This window comes from Canis lupus, chromosome 16 (genome assembly GCF_003254725.2).
Source record: "Canis lupus dingo isolate Sandy chromosome 16, ASM325472v2, whole genome shotgun sequence".
NCBI lineage: Eukaryota > Metazoa > Chordata > Mammalia > Carnivora > Canidae > Canis > Canis lupus.
The window spans coordinates 58383177-58401563 of record NC_064258.1 but is presented as its reverse complement, the minus strand read 5'-3'; the positions used below and the strand labels follow the sequence as shown (position 1 = coordinate 58401563).

The 18387-nt window shown below is 40.0% G+C and overlaps 1 protein-coding gene across 1 annotated transcript in view; it reads right to left on the bottom strand.

Moving 5' to 3' along the window:
• Nucleotides 1–18387, bottom strand: part of CSMD1 (CUB and Sushi multiple domains 1) — a 1869137-nt gene that overhangs the window by 1305712 nt on the left and 545038 nt on the right. The window contains exon 3 of the mRNA XM_049095299.1: nt 2474–2586. Coding sequence (XP_048951256.1) covers nt 2474–2586 — 113 coding nt within the window. The remainder of the gene's footprint in view (nt 1–2473; nt 2587–18387) is intronic.

Here is an 18387-nt window from a genome sequence, read left to right as displayed (position 1 = left end):
TAAAAGTTTGAAAGATTTTCTTCAATGTAAGCAAATGCACTTAAATTAAAAATTTGAACATCCATCTGGTAATATTAAATAAATTCTAATTTTAACCTGAAAAAGTAGTACTAATTTAAGACTATATTATTTTTTGAACAAGCTGATCTACTGTCTAATATCAAAATTAAATTGAATTTCCTTTAGAGGTCTTGGATAAAACATCAGAATTTTATTATATTACTTGGTTTATATTAATTACTTGATGGAGAGTGTCATCAAAATAAAAAACTCCTGGGAAACAGGGAAATCTGAATCCCTTAGAGGATTCAGTGTTCTGCTTCGCCCAAAAAATTTACATAATTTTCTGACCATTATCATTGGTTCTGCTTTATATTTTATATGAGTAAGTATGTGTGAATATATATGCAGTATTTTTCACAAAATTTCACTTTTTTTCAGTGACATTGCCTACAGCTATACCTAACTTCCTATGCAAATTAGACTATTGATAAATCAGCCCGTGCTTGCACTGAAAGCTTTACTCTCTTTTGGATAAATTCTCCAGTCCTTAATCCTCTGTTGAGAGGACAATTGACCTTATTTCTCCAGATAGTACACATTGATTTTCTCAGGAAAACTTTAAGCTAATGGAGAAATATTTACAAAATAGAGATATTAAATATTACATACAATTTTGCTTTTGCTGACAAAGCAGTTTTTAATTCCATTCAAAAGGCTTCTATCCAGTTGAAAATATCAGACTATATTATAATGTCATTATTTAAAATATAAATTTCAAAAAGAACATGCCTACATATCAGCAATTTTACTAAGCACGTTACACTTAACTCCTGGTCTACTTTTCTCATTTTTAAAAATAATGCATAAATATTTTTTTTTCCAAAAGAGACAATCTCGCCAATCGTGTGTCATATACCATCATGACAACCAGTGATTGCAGCAGAAAGAGCCCAGAAAGAGTGGATAGAATTACTCATGAGGCAATCATTCAACATCAACCAAGTCTACACAACATTTATCTTAGGAAATTGAGCAAAATGTAACAAACATTCAAGTACCAAGTTTGTCAAAAAAGAGAGGGAAATTGCCAAAATTTCTACAATATTGAAGCATTATCAACCATCTGAACAAATATCAGTTATGTTGACTGGACAAATGATGCTTCAAGGGGAGCAAGGATAGGGTGCCTTAGAAACACTTTTGCAAGGCTGAGCAAAAGAATTACGTGAAGTTAGCATATGCACAAGGGGCAGGTATATACAAATTTTAAAGCTAATAGCACCTATTAATCTTCAGTTAGCTTGTTACTCTCCAAAGATTAAGTTATTCCCAGATGGTAATAGACTTAAATACCTTCTAAGTGTATTAAATATCCTGATGCTGGTTTGTATATAAATACAGTGGCCTGAAAGACATTAGAGTCAGAAGAGTAAACAATCCTAAACATCACTTCACCCAAGACTTGAAATCAAAAGATAAATTGATCAGTCTGTATATCTGTGCAAAGAACACTCTACCCTTAGGTTTCCACAAAGAATGATTTTTCCGCAAGTGCCCTAGGTATTCAAACAAAGACAGGTACAGATGTGACTTAATTCAGAACAAGATCCTAAGTTGCCGAGGTTAAAAACAAGGATTGGCTTCTATCCCTACCTACGGTCTATTTTCAATTCACAGGCTCTGGCATTTATTTATGTCAAAAATAATAGTCTTTGTATTACACATGAAAGAAAATTTTAAGTATCTCTATAAAACAAGATGAAAACAGACGCACCTCAGCATTGAGAGAATTAGTAAAGTCTTGTCTTAAAACTGAATTCCCAAAAGGAAATCATCTTTATTCCTTCCTCTCTCAAGGATGTATTCTCTTTCCTCTTTTTTAAATTTTCGCCCCTAAATTCAACAGTAGTACAACAATATCAAGACTCCAAAGGATTCCTGGGCACAGAATCTGAAAACGCAAACTCCAGATGCCTTACACCGACCAAACAGTCAAAGCAAAACAATCTTCTCAATTAAAAGTTTCAGCTTTTGCAAGAAAAACTCACATAATGGTATTCTCGTTCCTTAAGCATTAGCCATAGTATTGTCCAGTGAAAACCTTAAGAATTAAATTCTTAAAACACTTCTGAGTTAAAAGTGAATATTTCCCAGAAAAGCAGTGCTGTGAATTAGTAATCAAAAATTTCAAAACTTCTCTGTGCCACGTCAAGGGAGAAACCACTTCTCCAACTCAAAAGAGTAACTTCCCATAAAGGAAAATCATAAATGCGTGTTTTGCGCTGGACAGTTGGGCAGTTATAGTAGGCAATGTTCTGCAATCATCAATATATTACACAAAACCAAATGTTTATAACATCAAACCACCTCTGAAATAGCAGCTTGTGTTTGCATCAAGATCTTTAGCCCCCAGTAGCAAGAAGAAGACCGACTGGACGGTAGGTGTGTGCAGAGCACTGTAATGTCCTACCTTCGTACAGGGCTTTGAAGCCTTGGGCGCTCACCGCGAAGTCGGTCGTGAACCACAGCGTGAGGATAGATCCCGTGCTGACTATGGAGGACGGCAGCTGGAACCCCGATAATCTAAACCATGAAAAAATACATGAACAGAGTTAAAAAGTTGAAGTTTTTTATTCAAGCTTATTTGATAAAGTCACTGTTATTTCCCTTTTCCTGTGGTATGTTTATTTGAGATGTGTCACTAAACAATTTACATGATCCACACTCAAGGTGTTGCCAGGTAATTGAAATTAAACATGCTTAAGTAACCAGGTATTTAAACAAATTTTGAGAAAATTCTATTTAAAGAAACTGTGTCATACACCATTGCATGGAGCAGGGGACATGGAGCTTAATGCAAAGTCATCCTCATACATGCTATGTGAAAAAAAAAATGTGATTTTGCATGTACTTTGATTTATTATTGTCTTCCTAAACTATTAGATGATCGGTTGTCACAACTCATAGTTAATGTGCTGATTCTTATTATCAAACCCAAATAAATCCTAGCTTTCTTGAAAAGAAAACATATACTAGTCACAACATAATAAGCAAAAATCAATTAATACCTCTAGCGGAGGTCAAATGAATTGATTTTAATGTTTGGCTTTCAAGACAAGGCTTTGGATTCTTAGATGTGTTTTACATCTATCACTAGGTTTAGATATATTTAGAAATTTTACTGATGATAAAGTCAGCAGTCTGAATGAGTGAACTCGCATAATAATATAGACTTTATGCGTAATGCTTTCTACAGTAACAGCTTTCCACAAGGTCAAAGAAATGCTTTGTTAATTTATATTTTACCTAAAGTTTGCTAATTAAGTGGGTTATCTCTAGATACATGATTTAGTATAGTCTGAACAGAAATCTCTGATTCCAAAAGCAGTAAGTCTGAATGTTCATCCCTTGTAGAGAAATTCCGGTTTGCCAGTAAGTCTATGGTGTTAAATACCCAATTCCAGCTGCTGTAGGTTTCAGAATCAAACTAGAAACTCCTAGGAGAAAAATGATAGGACCATCACCAATCACCAAACAGCACACTTCTAAATATCTGTGGATCAAAGAGGAACTCTTAAGGGAAATGAAGAAAAAATGCATTGAAATGAGTGAAGATAAAAACACAAGATATCAAAAATTAGAGGATCCAGCGAGGCAGTACAGAGAGGGAAGTTAATAGTGTTAAAAATACACATTATAAAAGAGGAGAACTCTCATATTAGCAACCCAAACTTCTATCTGAAGGACTTAGAAAAGGAAGAGTAAAATAAACCTAAAGCAAAGAGAAGGCAACTAATATAAGTAAATAATAATAAATAATAGTAATAATAAATAACAAAATAATAATAATATAAGAGAAATCAATGAAATTTAAAATAGAAGAACACAAGAGAAAAACAGTGAAACAGAAGCTAATTCTTTGAAAAGATCAACAAAACCAACAAACATTTAGCAACACGGACACAAAAAGTGAGGGAGGTAGAAGATACAAATACCTAATATCAGGAATAAAACAGCAAATATTACTAGAGACCCCACAGATATAAAGTAAAAAGGGAAAACTACAAAGAAAATGCATATATAAGTTTAATGACTTTCATGAAACAGGCTGCTTCCTTAAAAAAGCACAAACCACTACAACTTACTGAATATAAAATAGAACATTTGAACAGCCTTATAACTATCAAAACTTCCCTAAAAGCATCTCCAAGTCCAAGTGGTTTTAAAGGCGAAATCTCCTGATGTAGACAGAATGTTTGTTCCCCAAAAGTCGTTAAGTTGTAACCGAACCCCCAAGGTGATTATGTTTAGAGTGGGGCCTTTGGTTTGTAATCAGATCCTGAGGGCAGAGCCCCCATAAATGGGACTAGCACCCTTATCAAAAGGATTTCAGAACATCCCCCCATCCCTTCTGCCATGTGAAGAGCAAGACAACAGGAAGGTGCTGACTCCGTAACAGAACACCTTCACAGCAGACACCAATCAGCTGGCACCATGATCTTGGACTTCCCGGGCTCAAGAACTGTGAGAAGTAAATCTGTGTTGCTATTCTGCTATATACACTTAGACAGCCACCCGAATGCACCAAGACATCTACCAAGCATTTGAAAAAATGGACCTCAATTTTCCAGTCTCTTCCAGAAAGTAGAAGCAGTTGGACAGCCTCCTTATGTATTTTATAACTCTACAGTTACCCTACACTGTGGACTGAATTATTGCCTCCGAATTCCTATTCATAAGAACCCTTACCTCTCAATGTAACTGTTTGTGGAGACAGGGCTTTTAGGTGATAATTAAGATAAAATAAGATCCTAGCCTGAGGTGCTAATCTGATAGGATTAGTGGCTTCATAAGTGGAATAGAAAGAGAAACAGACTCCCCACCCCCAACCCCTCCTGCTCCCAACATGCATTCACTGAGCAGAAGCCATATGAGCAATGGTGAGAAGCAGGCAGGTGTCTGTAAGCCAGGGAGAGTCCTCACCAGAGCCTGATTTCTGATATCAGGTATCAACATCCAGAACTATGAGAAAATATAGCTCGGCTGTTTAAGCTGCCCAGTGTATGATATTTCACTGTGGCAGCCCAAGATAAGATACCCTGATACCAAAACCAGACAAAAACTTTGCAAGAAAAGAAAACAACAAACCAATAATAGTTCTCATATATAAGGATATAAAAATTTTTAACAGAAAAAAAAATTTAACAGAGTAAAAGCAAACAGAAGCAAAATATAACAAGGATTCTCCAACATGACTGAGTGGTGTTTATTCCAGGAATGTAAAAATGGTTCAATATCTGAAAATCAATCAGTATAATCAGCCATCACAACAGCCTAAAGAATAAAATCACAAGATCATGATAATCTATGTAGGAAAAGGAAAAAAATATATTGCACATATGTAAACATCCAATCATGAGAAAACTTTCCAGTAAAATATAAATAGATGAAAACTTCCCCAACTTAATAATAGGTATCTTAAAAACCTACACCTAACATGGCATTTGATGGTGTAAGACTGGATACTTTCCCCTAAGACTGAGAGAACAAGGCAAAAAGTCTGGTCTCACCACTTTTATTCAACATTGTGCTGGAAGATCCAGCCAGAACAGTAAGCCAAGAAGAGAAAACAAATGCATATGGATTAGGATGCAAGAAATAAAATTGCCCCCTCTTTGCAGATGACACCATTATCTCCATAGATATTGCCAAGGAGTCTAGATGAAAACTCCTGGAGCTAATACTTGAAATGAGCAAGGATACACAATGAACATACAAAATTCAATTGCATTTATGCATACTAGCATTGAACACATGGATACCAAAATTAAATATTACAATGTCACTTGTAATCATTTTTTAAATGCTTAGCTGTAACAAAACAGATAGAAAACTATGCCTTCAAAACCGTGCTATGCTGAGGAAAGAAATCAGTAAGCAACTAAATAAATGGAGAAATATACCATGCTAACAAATTGGAAACCTCAATACTGTGAAGATATCAATTCTCCTCAAATTTATATGCAGGTTTAATTTTATTTCTATCTAAATACCAACAAGATATTTCGAAAGTACAGGCAAGATTCAACTAAAACATGTATATTTAGGAGAAAGCCTTCAAGCCCTAATAGAAAAGCTTAAATAATTTCAAAAAAAGAATAAAATAATTCAGGCTATTCACTTTCAAGACTTATTTTATAAATACAGTAATCAAGATCATGTGGCAAATTAACAGATCTATGCATCAATGGATGAGAACAGAGAACCCCAAAACAGACCCATATAAACATGTCCAACTGATCCGAAGGTGCTAAGGCAACTCAATGGAGTAAAGGTGACATGTTGACAATGATGTTGGAACAACAGATGTCCACAGGCAAAAACCACAAAAATGAGCCTATACCAAAATCTAAACTCTATCTAATAATTAACTCAATATGGATCATAGATATAAATTTAAAACTATAAAAATTTTAGAAAAAAACATAGAGGAACATCTATGACTAACTGAAGGATTCCTAGACTGGACACCAAAATCATAGTTTATAAAGGAAATTGACATGTCAGACTTCATAAAAATTAAAAACTTTTTTGTGAAAGACCCCACTGAGAGGGTGAAGAGACATACTACACACTGGTAGGAAATATTTGCAAACAATGTATCTGACAAAGGATAACTGTCTAGGACATACAAAGAACATTAAAGACTCAACAGTGAAGGAACAAACAATCCAATCAGAAAACAGGCAAAAGATATGAGGAGTCATTTCATTAAAAGGATATAGAGATGGCAAATATGTATATGAAAAGATTCTCAACATTACTAGTCATTAGAGAAATACACATTAAAGCCACAAAGAAATCTCAGTGCAAACACATGCAGAATGGTCAAAACCGAAAGCAGTGACAATATCAAAGCTGGAAAGAATGTGGAGAAAATGGGTTGTTTCTACATTGTTAGTGGGTACAACCACTCTGGAAAATAGTTGGACACTTTCTTAAAAAAATAAATATATAACAAACAAGCAATTGCTCTCCTAGACATTTACCCTAGAGAAATGAAGATTTGTGGTCATACAAAACCTGCACACAAATGTCTATAGCAGTTTTGTTCTTAATAATAAAAAATTGGGAGCTGTGGTAACTAGAACAGTATGGTCCTGGTACCAAAATACACGCATAAATAGATGGAATGAAGTAGCGCAGAAATACCCCCACAATTATATGGAAGATTAATCTTCAGCAAAGGATGCAAGAATATACACTGGGGAAAAGACAGTCTCTTCAATAAATGGTGTTGGGGAAAACTGAACAACTACATGTAAAAGAATAAAACTGGACCACTTTCCTATGCCACATACAAAAATAAACTTAAAAGGATAAAAGATCTAAATGCGAGACTTGAAATCATAAAACTCCTAGAAAAAAACATTGACAGTAATCTCTCTGACAGGGGCCATAGCAACATTTTTTTCTAGATATGTCTCCTAGGGCAAGGGAAACAAAAACAAAATTAAACTATTAGGACTGCACCACGATAAAAAGCTTTTGCACAGTGAAAGAAACCACCAGCAAAATGAAAAGGTGACCTACCGAATGGGAGAAAATATTTGTCAATCATATATTCCGTGGGGAGTTAATATGCAAAATATAAAAAGAATTTACACAGCTTAACACCAAAAAAAAATCCAATTAAAAAATGAGCAGAAGACGTACATAGACATTTTTTTCCAAAAATGACATACAGATGGCCGACACGAAAAGATGCCCGGCATCACTCATCATCAGGGAAATGCAAATCAAAACCACAGTGAGAATTTGCCTTACACCAGTCAGAACAGCCGGAATCAAGAAGACAAGAAATAACAAGTGGTGGTGGAGGATGGGGAGAAAAGCAACCCTTGTGTACATTTGTGGGGATGTAAATTAGAGCAGCCTCTATGGAAAGCAGTGCAGAGATTCCTCAAAAAAGTTAAAATAGAAATGCCACATGGTCCAGTAATTCCACCAGTGGGTATTTACCCGAAGAAAACAAAATCACTAATAGACACTATGCTTATTGCAGCATTAGTTACAATGGCTGGGGTATGGAAGCCACTCAAGTGTCCACCAATACGTGAATGGATAAAGATGATGTGTACATATGGGAGGGTTGTGTGGTGTCTGTGTATATGTGGAATGGAATGATACAAATGCACACACACCACACACACACAAACCATGGACTCTCAGTCATAAAGAAAGGATGAAATTTTGTCATTTGTGACAATGTGGATGGACCTAGAGGGTATAATGCTAAGTAAGAGTAAGTCAGATCGAGAAAGACAAATACCATATGATTTCACTTGTATGTGGAATCTAAAAAAAACAAAACGAAGAAACAAACAAAAACCAGAAACAGGCCCATAAATCAGAGAGCAAATAGGTGGTTGTCAGATGAGAGGGGAGAGGAAAGATGGGTGAAGGGGGGAAAGGGGGGATGAAGTTATGGGATGAATAAGTCATGGGAATAAAGGCACAGCATAAGAAACATAGTCCCTGGTTGTTAATTGCGGGTATGGTGACAGATGGGAGCTGCACTGGTGGTGAGAACCGCATGATGAACAGACCTGTCAAGTCGCTGTGTTCTACACTTGAAACTAATATAACATTGCATGTCAACTCTACTTCAATTTTAAGAAAAGAAATAAAAACTTGGACATGACTCAAAGGTAAATGGTTCACCAACTGTGGCACATCTATATCATATATTGCTATTCAGAGAGAAAGAGAAATGAACTATTGATGGGCACCACCTGGATGAAACTCCAGAAAATGACACATAGTGGAAAAAATAAAGTCAATCCTTAAAGGTTACAGGCTATACTATTCCATTTTGAAAACATACTTGACGTGGCAATATTATTGAAAACGGGAAGAGGGTTTTTTTGTGGCCAGTGAGGAAGGAGGTGGTAGGGGCAGAAAGGAAGTGTGTGTGGGGCTATCCAAGAACTAATGAGGGATTCCCACGGTGCTGCAAAGTGGCCTGTATCTCCACCGGTTCAGTGTCAGTATTGTACGGTGTCACTTTTGAGAGGTTACCTTTGTGGGAATTGGGTAGAGTCCCCAGAATCTCCCTGTGTTATTTCTCACCACTGTGGGGAAATCTAGAATTACCTTAAATAATTGAATAAAAACAATAGATTGGAGGGTTCGGGCCTGAGAAGCAGTCAAGAAAATGTTAACGAATGAAAATAATCAAACTAGTAAAAAAATAAATAAATAAAAACCAAGAAAACAGTATTTAACAACCAAACATTCTCTCATTAGGTTCCAAAATTAAATTGAACAAAAGTTGTTGTGGATCATTTCATTTGGTCATCGGCCATTTGGAAATCTTAAATATTTATTTGCATAGGGTTAGATATCACATAATGTGGTAGCGCTTATTTTAAAGGATTTTATTTACCTATTTGAGAGAGAGAGAGCGAGCAGAGGGAAGAGGCAGAGGGAGAACAGAAAGTAGGCTCTCCACTGAGCAGGGAGCCCAGCATGGGACTCGATCCCAGGACCCCGGGGTCATGACCTGAGCCGAAGGCGGACGCTTAACTGACTGAGCCACCCAGGTGCCCCTATGTAGTAAGACTCTAATATAAACACAAACTTCTGCTACTGTTGTTGTTGTATCTAGTTTTATAAACTATTGTGATTTTGTAAAAAGTAGCAAGATGCTAAGAGTTCAACATTATAACAACATTATATGACCACCTTTTGAGAGCCTGGAGGCATTGAGCATGCGTAGTTGTAGACAAAACGTGTACATGGAAGGTTTCAAATCTGAAATGGAACGGAGTCAAATTTCAGTACAAAAGAATGGAATCCAACATTGCTTGGGGAAGGGGAGAGGATGAGTGGATCCAGTTGACCAGAAAGAACATTCAAGAGCTACCTGTGATTTCGGGTTTTCCACCAGCTGAGGACTGCTGGTGAGCGAGGAATGTCGGGAAAGGGCCAGTGACACACACTCCTCCATCTCTCTCTGAATCTGCCGTTGAGAACACTCTTTACTTCATCACTTATATTATTTCCACGTGGACCCTGGGGACTAAAGTCACCTTCCTCCGAGGAATACCTGTTCTGGGGACAAGTGGTCTCTCTTTAACATCTGGGGAATCATGGAGCTGTTCAAGGGTTCCCCTCAGTGTTGACTAAACAAAACAAACAACCCAGAGCCAAATTTCTGGCCTTTCTGAAGCAACACATGAATTTGTAGAGGGGCCTCATTTCAGAGTCCATATATTTGTATCCTTTGTCCTTCTTAGCTTGCTGCCCACCAGGGGGGTGAGCCACCTCGATCCTGGCTATAATGAGCCAGAGATTAAGAAAATGTTAAGTTATTGAAAGCAAGCAAGGAAGAAAATAAGATGAGCTTCCGCATCCGCTTTTCTATCACAGCCAGTCACCTACCATCTCAACGTCTTACCTCTTCTTCACACGCTGTGATGCAGAACACTGGTATTTCAGAGGATTGAGATTATAACAGATTTGGACCGCATTGAGACGGAATGAGAATCAATCCACAAATACAGAGGGTCCGTCTGCATACAGCATCTCTTCTGCCCTGATTCCACCTAAAGAGACTAAGTAGGCTTTCCTCCGCATGTGCCTGCCTTGGGCAGCAGCTGACCCCACGGGCTGGGCTGGAAGGGGGTCCATTTCACCCAGATGATGAATCTACCCCAACAGGCTATGCAAGAGTCGGCCCTGGAGAAAACACTATCTCTCACATTCAAAGCATTAGGGTTTTTTTGTTTGTTTGTTTTTTGTTTGTTTGGTTGGTTGGTTTGTTTGGTTTGGTTGGTTTGGTTGTTTTTTTTTCCGGCACCCTAATCGAATCATTTGCAGGAAGAAGAAGGGGATGGGGTATGAGAAGAGTAACAAGAAAGCCATTGTATTCCCATAAAAGACAAAGTGTGGCCAATAGCAGTCCAGATACACCTCGCTCTCGCTCTCTTTTTCCAGTGATGTTTCTCGTGTCCTATAGACTCTCACTTGCTATACTTTCTGAAACTGGGAGAAAGTAATTGCATCTCACGTGGAGCCGTCTGGGGGAAGACAGAGCATGCCCGGGGGAGGGGAGTGGGCATGGGCGAAAGCAGGGAATAGGCCAGTGGCCACACAACTGCATTCTTGCTGCACCCTCACCTGCCGGAAACAGGAGTCTCAAAACTGAACAAATTTATTCTGTTTCCACCTCTCAAGAAATGACTACGATGACCTGCATGGAGAAATAGATCCAGAATATTTCTACTCTCTTGTCATTCAAGACATTCGCATCACTGATACCCATGAAACAATCTTGAATATTGGACATGGTAGTGCTGAAGGAAAAAAAATAAAAATAAAAAGCAAATTCAGTGAAAAGCTAAACAGAAACAGATGACTGGTGTGACTGTAGTTTATTTCCCAGAAATTAATGAGCAAGTTATGACTCCATCTAACAGACGCTCGCTCCTAAATTACACACTGTACATACTGCATAATCTATAGTGTTTGTGATTTTAAAATGTCAAATATCTTTAAAACTACAGTTTAGTTAAAATGTCAAGTGAATGCTTTAAGTAAATTAGGAAAAAAAAAAAGATCACTAACTTAAATCTTTTCTCAGTGAATGTAATTGCTTTAAAGAAAATCCCTGCAAAGCCAAATGTTGCCAAAATCACATTAATACTCCATAATTGATAACATCACATTTCATGCCATATGCTGGTGTGGATATCCTCATAATATAGCTTTAAAAAACCTTGGCCTAACAGGCGGCGTGAGATTAGAATCATACCCTAAGAGTCAGCAACAACCTAGGAGATTAACGTATCCAATGTTTTACCAATTAAATGAATTTCCTCAGAAAGGGTCTCAGCCAGCCACCCAGGGCCTGTGTGAATGCTTCAAGGCTGAGAAGTAAAGACCCCACAAAGCAGCCAATCACACTATTCACTCATAACTTAGAACTTTTAGAAATCTATCTCTTCCTATGATGTTCAAGTGTTGGCCCCATTACTAGCACTTTAAATAGTTTTCATGCCATGGAATAAAATATGAGGCTTCCTGCTTTAAAAAAAAAAAAATCCATGGTGTGGTGATTATTACTATTTGAAGACTTGGGTCTCTCTGTGTGTTTATTCGGAGCCCGAACATCACTGTATGTTTAGTTTGCAGTATAATACTGGGTAATGAGGACCGAATCTTTATTGATTCAAAATATTTCCTGGACATCTACTAAAAGTCATATTCCGGATGCACCCACATTAGGCCTTCAAGGAGGTCCTAGTCTAAAGTGAACGATAATAAAATACTTGGAATATTCTGGAAGTAAATCAGAGTAATCCACCTAGACGTCTCGCAGCTGCCAGATTGGATGGAGGGGATACAGCGCTGGATATAAAGTTCTTGGCAGCCACTGAATATTCAACAAAATACAAAATCTGTGATGTTCTCCAACATCATTAAATTTCTTTTTAATGTCTAAAAAAATAGTAATAAAAATAATAATGCAGGATCTCAGACAGGTAGACACAGTCCCCAAATTAAAAATGTATGCAGTAAAATTTGGGGGAAGAAAAACTGCTTTCAAAATCATCAGATGATTATTTAATTATAAGGTGATAAAATCGCCTTTAAATAACGAATTATTTTGTCATAGAAGTAGCAATCTTACAGGCACCTCTCAATGCAGCAGAAAACCTTCCAGGTGGCAAATCCCCATGTTGAAAAGTAAGAGAACAGAACGTATTGTCGGTGGATCCCATAGTTTTTTGTTGTTTTGTTTTGTTTTGTTTTGTTTTTTATTCCCAGTCGCCAGCCATCTACTTTGGAGTCACCTATTTGCTGGAAGTGTCCGGAGGCCGTGCATTGGAACGTGCCCAGGGTTGGCGGTAGGGGTAGGACCGCGTCCCTTATGGCAGCAGAACTGTAAAGTAGGAAGTAGCATGAAGTGACATTCGCTGTCAGCTCTGTCAGCTCCGTATTTTGTGGAGAGGAGAGGGGGGCCCAGCCGTGCACAGCGCCAGAGCCCACGCGGGAAACTGGGCTCACCCTCCTTCCAAGCCAGTGCTCAGTCGTCTCAGGGCGACTCGTCCAGCGGGATAAAGCACCCACAGGTTCCTCTCTTTTCTCCCCCTCACCCTCCTTTTTTCCCATAGGACCTTCTTTGCAGAAAGTAGCTACCATGGAAAGGAAGGAGCAAAGGATCAAGCTCAGGGCTTCTGCACAGACTCTGGAAACTCAGAGCACGACAGCCCCGTTCATTGTTTAACCTGCCAGGGCGTAGAGCTCGTGCCACCCACAGGAAATCTGAGACACTGTGGGATCATCCCGCTTCCCTAGGGAATTGTAGGTAATGGCTTCCTGGTCTAGGAGTGAGGACGGTGTGGGCAGCAAGGAGCCACCTGGAACACATGTTTGTCCCCGATAGAACCGGGGTGCACAGGAGGGCCCAGGGAGACTGACTGCCCTCGCAGGTGGAGCCCCGAGGGGCGGCACCCTCGTGAGGAGCCCCTCATGCCGGGACAGGCCGGGAGCCGAGGGGTGTGGGTGCCAGCGCAGAGCCGGGCGTGTGGAAGCCCGGACACCTGTCTGATGACACGTCCGAGTGCGTGGGACAGCACCTGCGAGCAGGCCTGGGCGTCCTGCCCACGCTCCTGTAACCCCCACAGGCTACAGGTCAGCTCGGTCAGCAGGAGGCGGGTACCAGGGGGCGCCTCTACTCTTGGGGCAGTGGGGTCACGCAAGGCCCTCGGATCCACACGGTCTAGTGAAGGGGGGGCAAGTAGGTAAAACTTTGAAAAGACGAAATTACAAACACACGCACACACACACGTACAAACACACTCATCCTTCCACTCCTGCACACACGTACCCGCCTCCACATACACCCACCATGTACACACACTCTCATCCACCTACACCCACACACAGCCACACGCCCACCCGCGCATACTATCACACGTACATACACAAACATACCCACCCACTCCACACACGTGTGCGCACACACACACCCTGTATACACCTGCACACACAGCCGCACTGAAGTGGGAGGATCTTCCTAGATTTCACCACATGAGAATTTGTGTCGTCATTTGGAAAGAGACCCTGTAGAAATCACCATGAAATCCAGCTTAAGAAGTTACCTATTATTGTCACGTCTTCCCTTGTGGCCTTTCAGAACAATGCCTATTTTGGGGGTTCTGCTCAACATATCACTTATTTCTAACAATTAAGATAAACTACACAAATCCACTCACTGTATCAATCCCCATCACACCTTTTATCGTAACGCAGGGACCGTAGATACCCACACGCAAGCTTGTGTAATTCCACTGCTGAAAACGTATGTTGGATTTTAAACTCAGGGACCATCAGTTCGTTTCATCTTCCTTGGTCAAAGACTGAATTAAATACCTTATACTTTCTTGAAGATTTTCAAAATTCTCTGGCCTCTTCGGTTGGCAGACCGAAAAAGAGTCCATCTAGAGGCAAAGCATGTCGTAGAATCCTGCATTTACAAAAGCCTAAGAAAGCACTTCATGTTCACTTACTCTCCAATCACTTAACAACAAGGAAAACACACAGCAGAACCGGGAGCGCAATCGGCCTCAACAAAGGAGAACCAGGGCCTCCTTAGCAAGACACCCACCTCTCCCCCACGAGTCAAGACATCCTTGCCTATTCCCTGGTGCTTACTAGGATTTAAGTCATTCGAGGTGGCTTGTTACCTGCCTCCTAAGTGATAACACAGGGGATGCCAGGGGGGCTCAGCGGGTGAGCGTCTGCCTTTGCTCAGGGCGTCATCCTAGAGGCCCGGGATCGAGTCCCACATCGGGTCCCTGCACGGAGCCTGCTTCTCCCTCTGCCTGTGTCTCTGCCTCTCTCTCTGTGTCTTTCAGGAGTAAATAAATAAAATCTTTTTAACGTGATAACACAGAAGGAATGACTAAATGATCTGCTGGTGCCATTTTGAAATAATTTTTCACACCCATTTCAGGAATAAAAATTCATAGGCCTAGTGGATATATGCATTTATATCTTCACATCTAAGATGAAGGCACATATACATATGCAATAGTGTGTTGTCCTATAATATGTCAGAAGCTTTCCCCATAATTTATTTGATAACATGCATATGTCCAAACTACTTTAAACAACATCCATACTCCAGAAATTCCAGGGCCTTTTTTTCACATCTGTAAAAATTGACATGTATATAGAGCACAGAGCTCTTAAAAACAAGAATTGAAAGCCTTGAAAACTCACAGAGTTAATGACATAAAGCATATTTAGCTTTCTTATAAGAAGTTCTGTGCAAGAGACCGATTTTGCTCCATTAAAGGATCAGACCTGCCTTACATTAATATATTTTTTCTCCTACATTAATATATTTGGCTATGTTTTGAAAATGTTGGGATATTTCCTGTAGCCTTCTTGATAATGACAATACACTGTCCAATGATCCTGATAACTATGGTTTCATTGCTTTTCCAAAGCTCCGAGCGCCTGTACATATAGATCTATGCCTGTGTCCACACTGCCCCATGTAGAGGTGCAAAACACAGCTCTACTGGATGAGGAAACATCCCCCCCCCCCCCTGCTTCAAGATGTTTTATACCTAGTGGCTGAGATGGATTTTGCCAATTCCTTCAGGCAATTACAAAAAATAAAGAGGTCTTCGTAGCCTAATTTACAGAATCCAAGTTCAACCAGAGCGTTGAGACTTGGTGGGGCTCATTTCATTGCGGAAGGACTGGGTGTGCATTGATGAGGGAGACAGGGGTGGGCTAGCCGGGAGGAAGGCCTGAGTTCACAGAGGAGTGGCCTCTGTGCTGGGTGCCCCTGGGGTCGGTCCCCACACGTCCAAAGGAGCAGAAGCTCCAGGAAGGCAGGGGGATGCTCACTGGGACCCACGGCCACCCTCTGAGATCCCAAGGTGTGTGCGATGCACTTGATGAAATAACCCCATGAGCCCCTCCCATCAGAGAGGGAATAAAAGGATAAAGGAATACAATAAACCATGGAGCTATTTGACAATGCCCATTGTCCTGCTTCCACAAGACCCGCCTCTGTGCAAGTCTGTCCTGCGTGCCCCCTCTGGTCTGCCAACCCCGGGGCAGGACTACTCGGGTCAGTGGGAAGCCACCTTGGCCCCAGGACATGGGCACAGGTTTCTCACCCCGTTTTAAATGCTTTGAGGAAAATTTTTCGAAAATCACATTTCTTGTTCCAGTGCCTAATATTTTACAGAGAGAGCAATTAAACCACACCATTTGCTTTCATTTACACCTTACCTTCCTAAGAGGTTTATGCCAAAAAAAAAAATAAATAAATAAAATAAAATAAAATAAAAAAGAAGCCTCTCAGTTGGCACGTACCACTGCTCACATCCCCACCACTCCGTAGGTTACCTGTTCCCAGAATCCTGAGCGGGCTCTCATCCGGTCATGCTGACTTAGTGCTTGCGATCCCTTATCGCACTAAATAAAAATTTGCTCCTGAGGGAGCTCAGTCTCTCCTCAAGCGCTACTCTAATCGAAGTGCCTCTGGAAAAAAAAAAATAAACTTTCCCCAGATCGCATTCTAAACAAATTTGCCAAGAATTAATTCCACTGATCCTCTTTTTCTACCAATGCATCAAGTTATTTTGAGACAGTTATTTCATAATTACAGTGTCTGTAAGACGCTACTGGAAACAAAAATCTAAGCAGATTTGGCCCCCAAGCATGAAAGCACATCCTCTTGATGTGACTCTATTATGACAATAGAGAGAGCATCATTTATAAATAACATTAAAATAGTAACAGCATTTCCCACTCCTACATATGACTGTTAGTACTCTACTCCAGTGTTCTGGACCCTTCTGAGCTGTTAATGGCATTTCCACCTGAGTGATAAGGATCCATAAATTGTCTTTCTAGTGCAAAATCCATTAGTAGGATATTTCTTTCAAGATCTTTTCAATCTGTTTTCCCTCAGATATGCCACTTTTCCGTGTTAGGATGGTGGATAAGCCCTGTGCTACCTCAGAATACCTCACAGGGTTTCTGCTTGGTTCTCTCATCTGAGGCTTAGGATATTTAATGCTCATGGTCCTTAAAGAGGAGGTGAGGCCCTAAAGGAGTCCTGGTTGGCAAGGGAAGGGATTAGGCCATCACTCCCTAGAGTTCACTCCAGTCTCAATCACTGTGAGAAAATCATTCAAGGACCTGAAAAAGATGTGCATATTTATGTATTTTACTGGGATACTTGACAGAGAATAATTTGTAATTGAGATTTCAGTCTTGATTGTGAACTCAACTTCTGCAACTTTGAAATTCAAATCCAGTAGTTGGGTGGAATCCATGGCATTTAAATTTACAGGGGGACAGAGACAGAGAGACAGAGACAGAGAGAGATTAGAACTACTGACCCTAACAAGGCATAATGGCCCCGTCCCATCACGGTCTCCTACCCTCCTACTCTAACTCTGTAGAGCGACTGCCCAGACGACGATCCGAAGCTACCCAAAAGGAAGAAAAGAGCAGAGAACCAGAAGAATCTATGCATCTTGACACAGAAATGAAGACACTCTCCTAACAACTTGAAAACCAAGCTTTTTTTGATGAGTCTGCTGTGTACTAGAAACACGGCATAGGCTTCCTGAGTTCAGAAAGGACGCACACAAGAGAAGGTTCTAGGGAAATCAGCGTTTCTATTTAGGTCATGGAAATAATAAAATGTATATATCCTTTTTATATATTTCAAACTCATACAACAGTTGTGTAAAGGGTAGTTATTCCAAGTAACCACTGTATTTTTTCAAAGGTCCCAAGGATAACCCACTCCCTTACATATCTCAGTGTGTGCTCAGAAGACCTGTGGACACTCCTACAGGCTTTGGGTAAAGCTCACAAACTAGACCAGACACAGACAGGACCGGAATCTAGAAACTTTGGCTCCTCGGAAAAGAAATCACTTGTATGAATAAAAAGCGACTCGTAATTATTTTTGAAAAACCTTGGATAACAAAACTTTAACAAAAAATGTCATTGAATGGCTTGTCGGAGAACAGCAAAGTCCCAAGGACCTTGTCATTCCTGGCTGGTGGCTGTGGCCCCAGGGGGAGCACAGAGAAGAGTGGGGCTGACCTTGTGTATTCAAAGGACTGGTCGCAGGAACCCCTTCCTCGTGGGCCAAGTGATCATTAGATGTCAGGACGGGTTTTGTCCTGAGTGGATCTCCTAGAATTAGGTCACAACAACCCCCCAGCGGTGACCCCAGCTAACCCTTACCAAGCATTAACCAACTGCCTCTCACTGTTCCACTTCGAGGCCTTCACGTGAAATACTTAAAATAACGACCTGTTGGGTGAG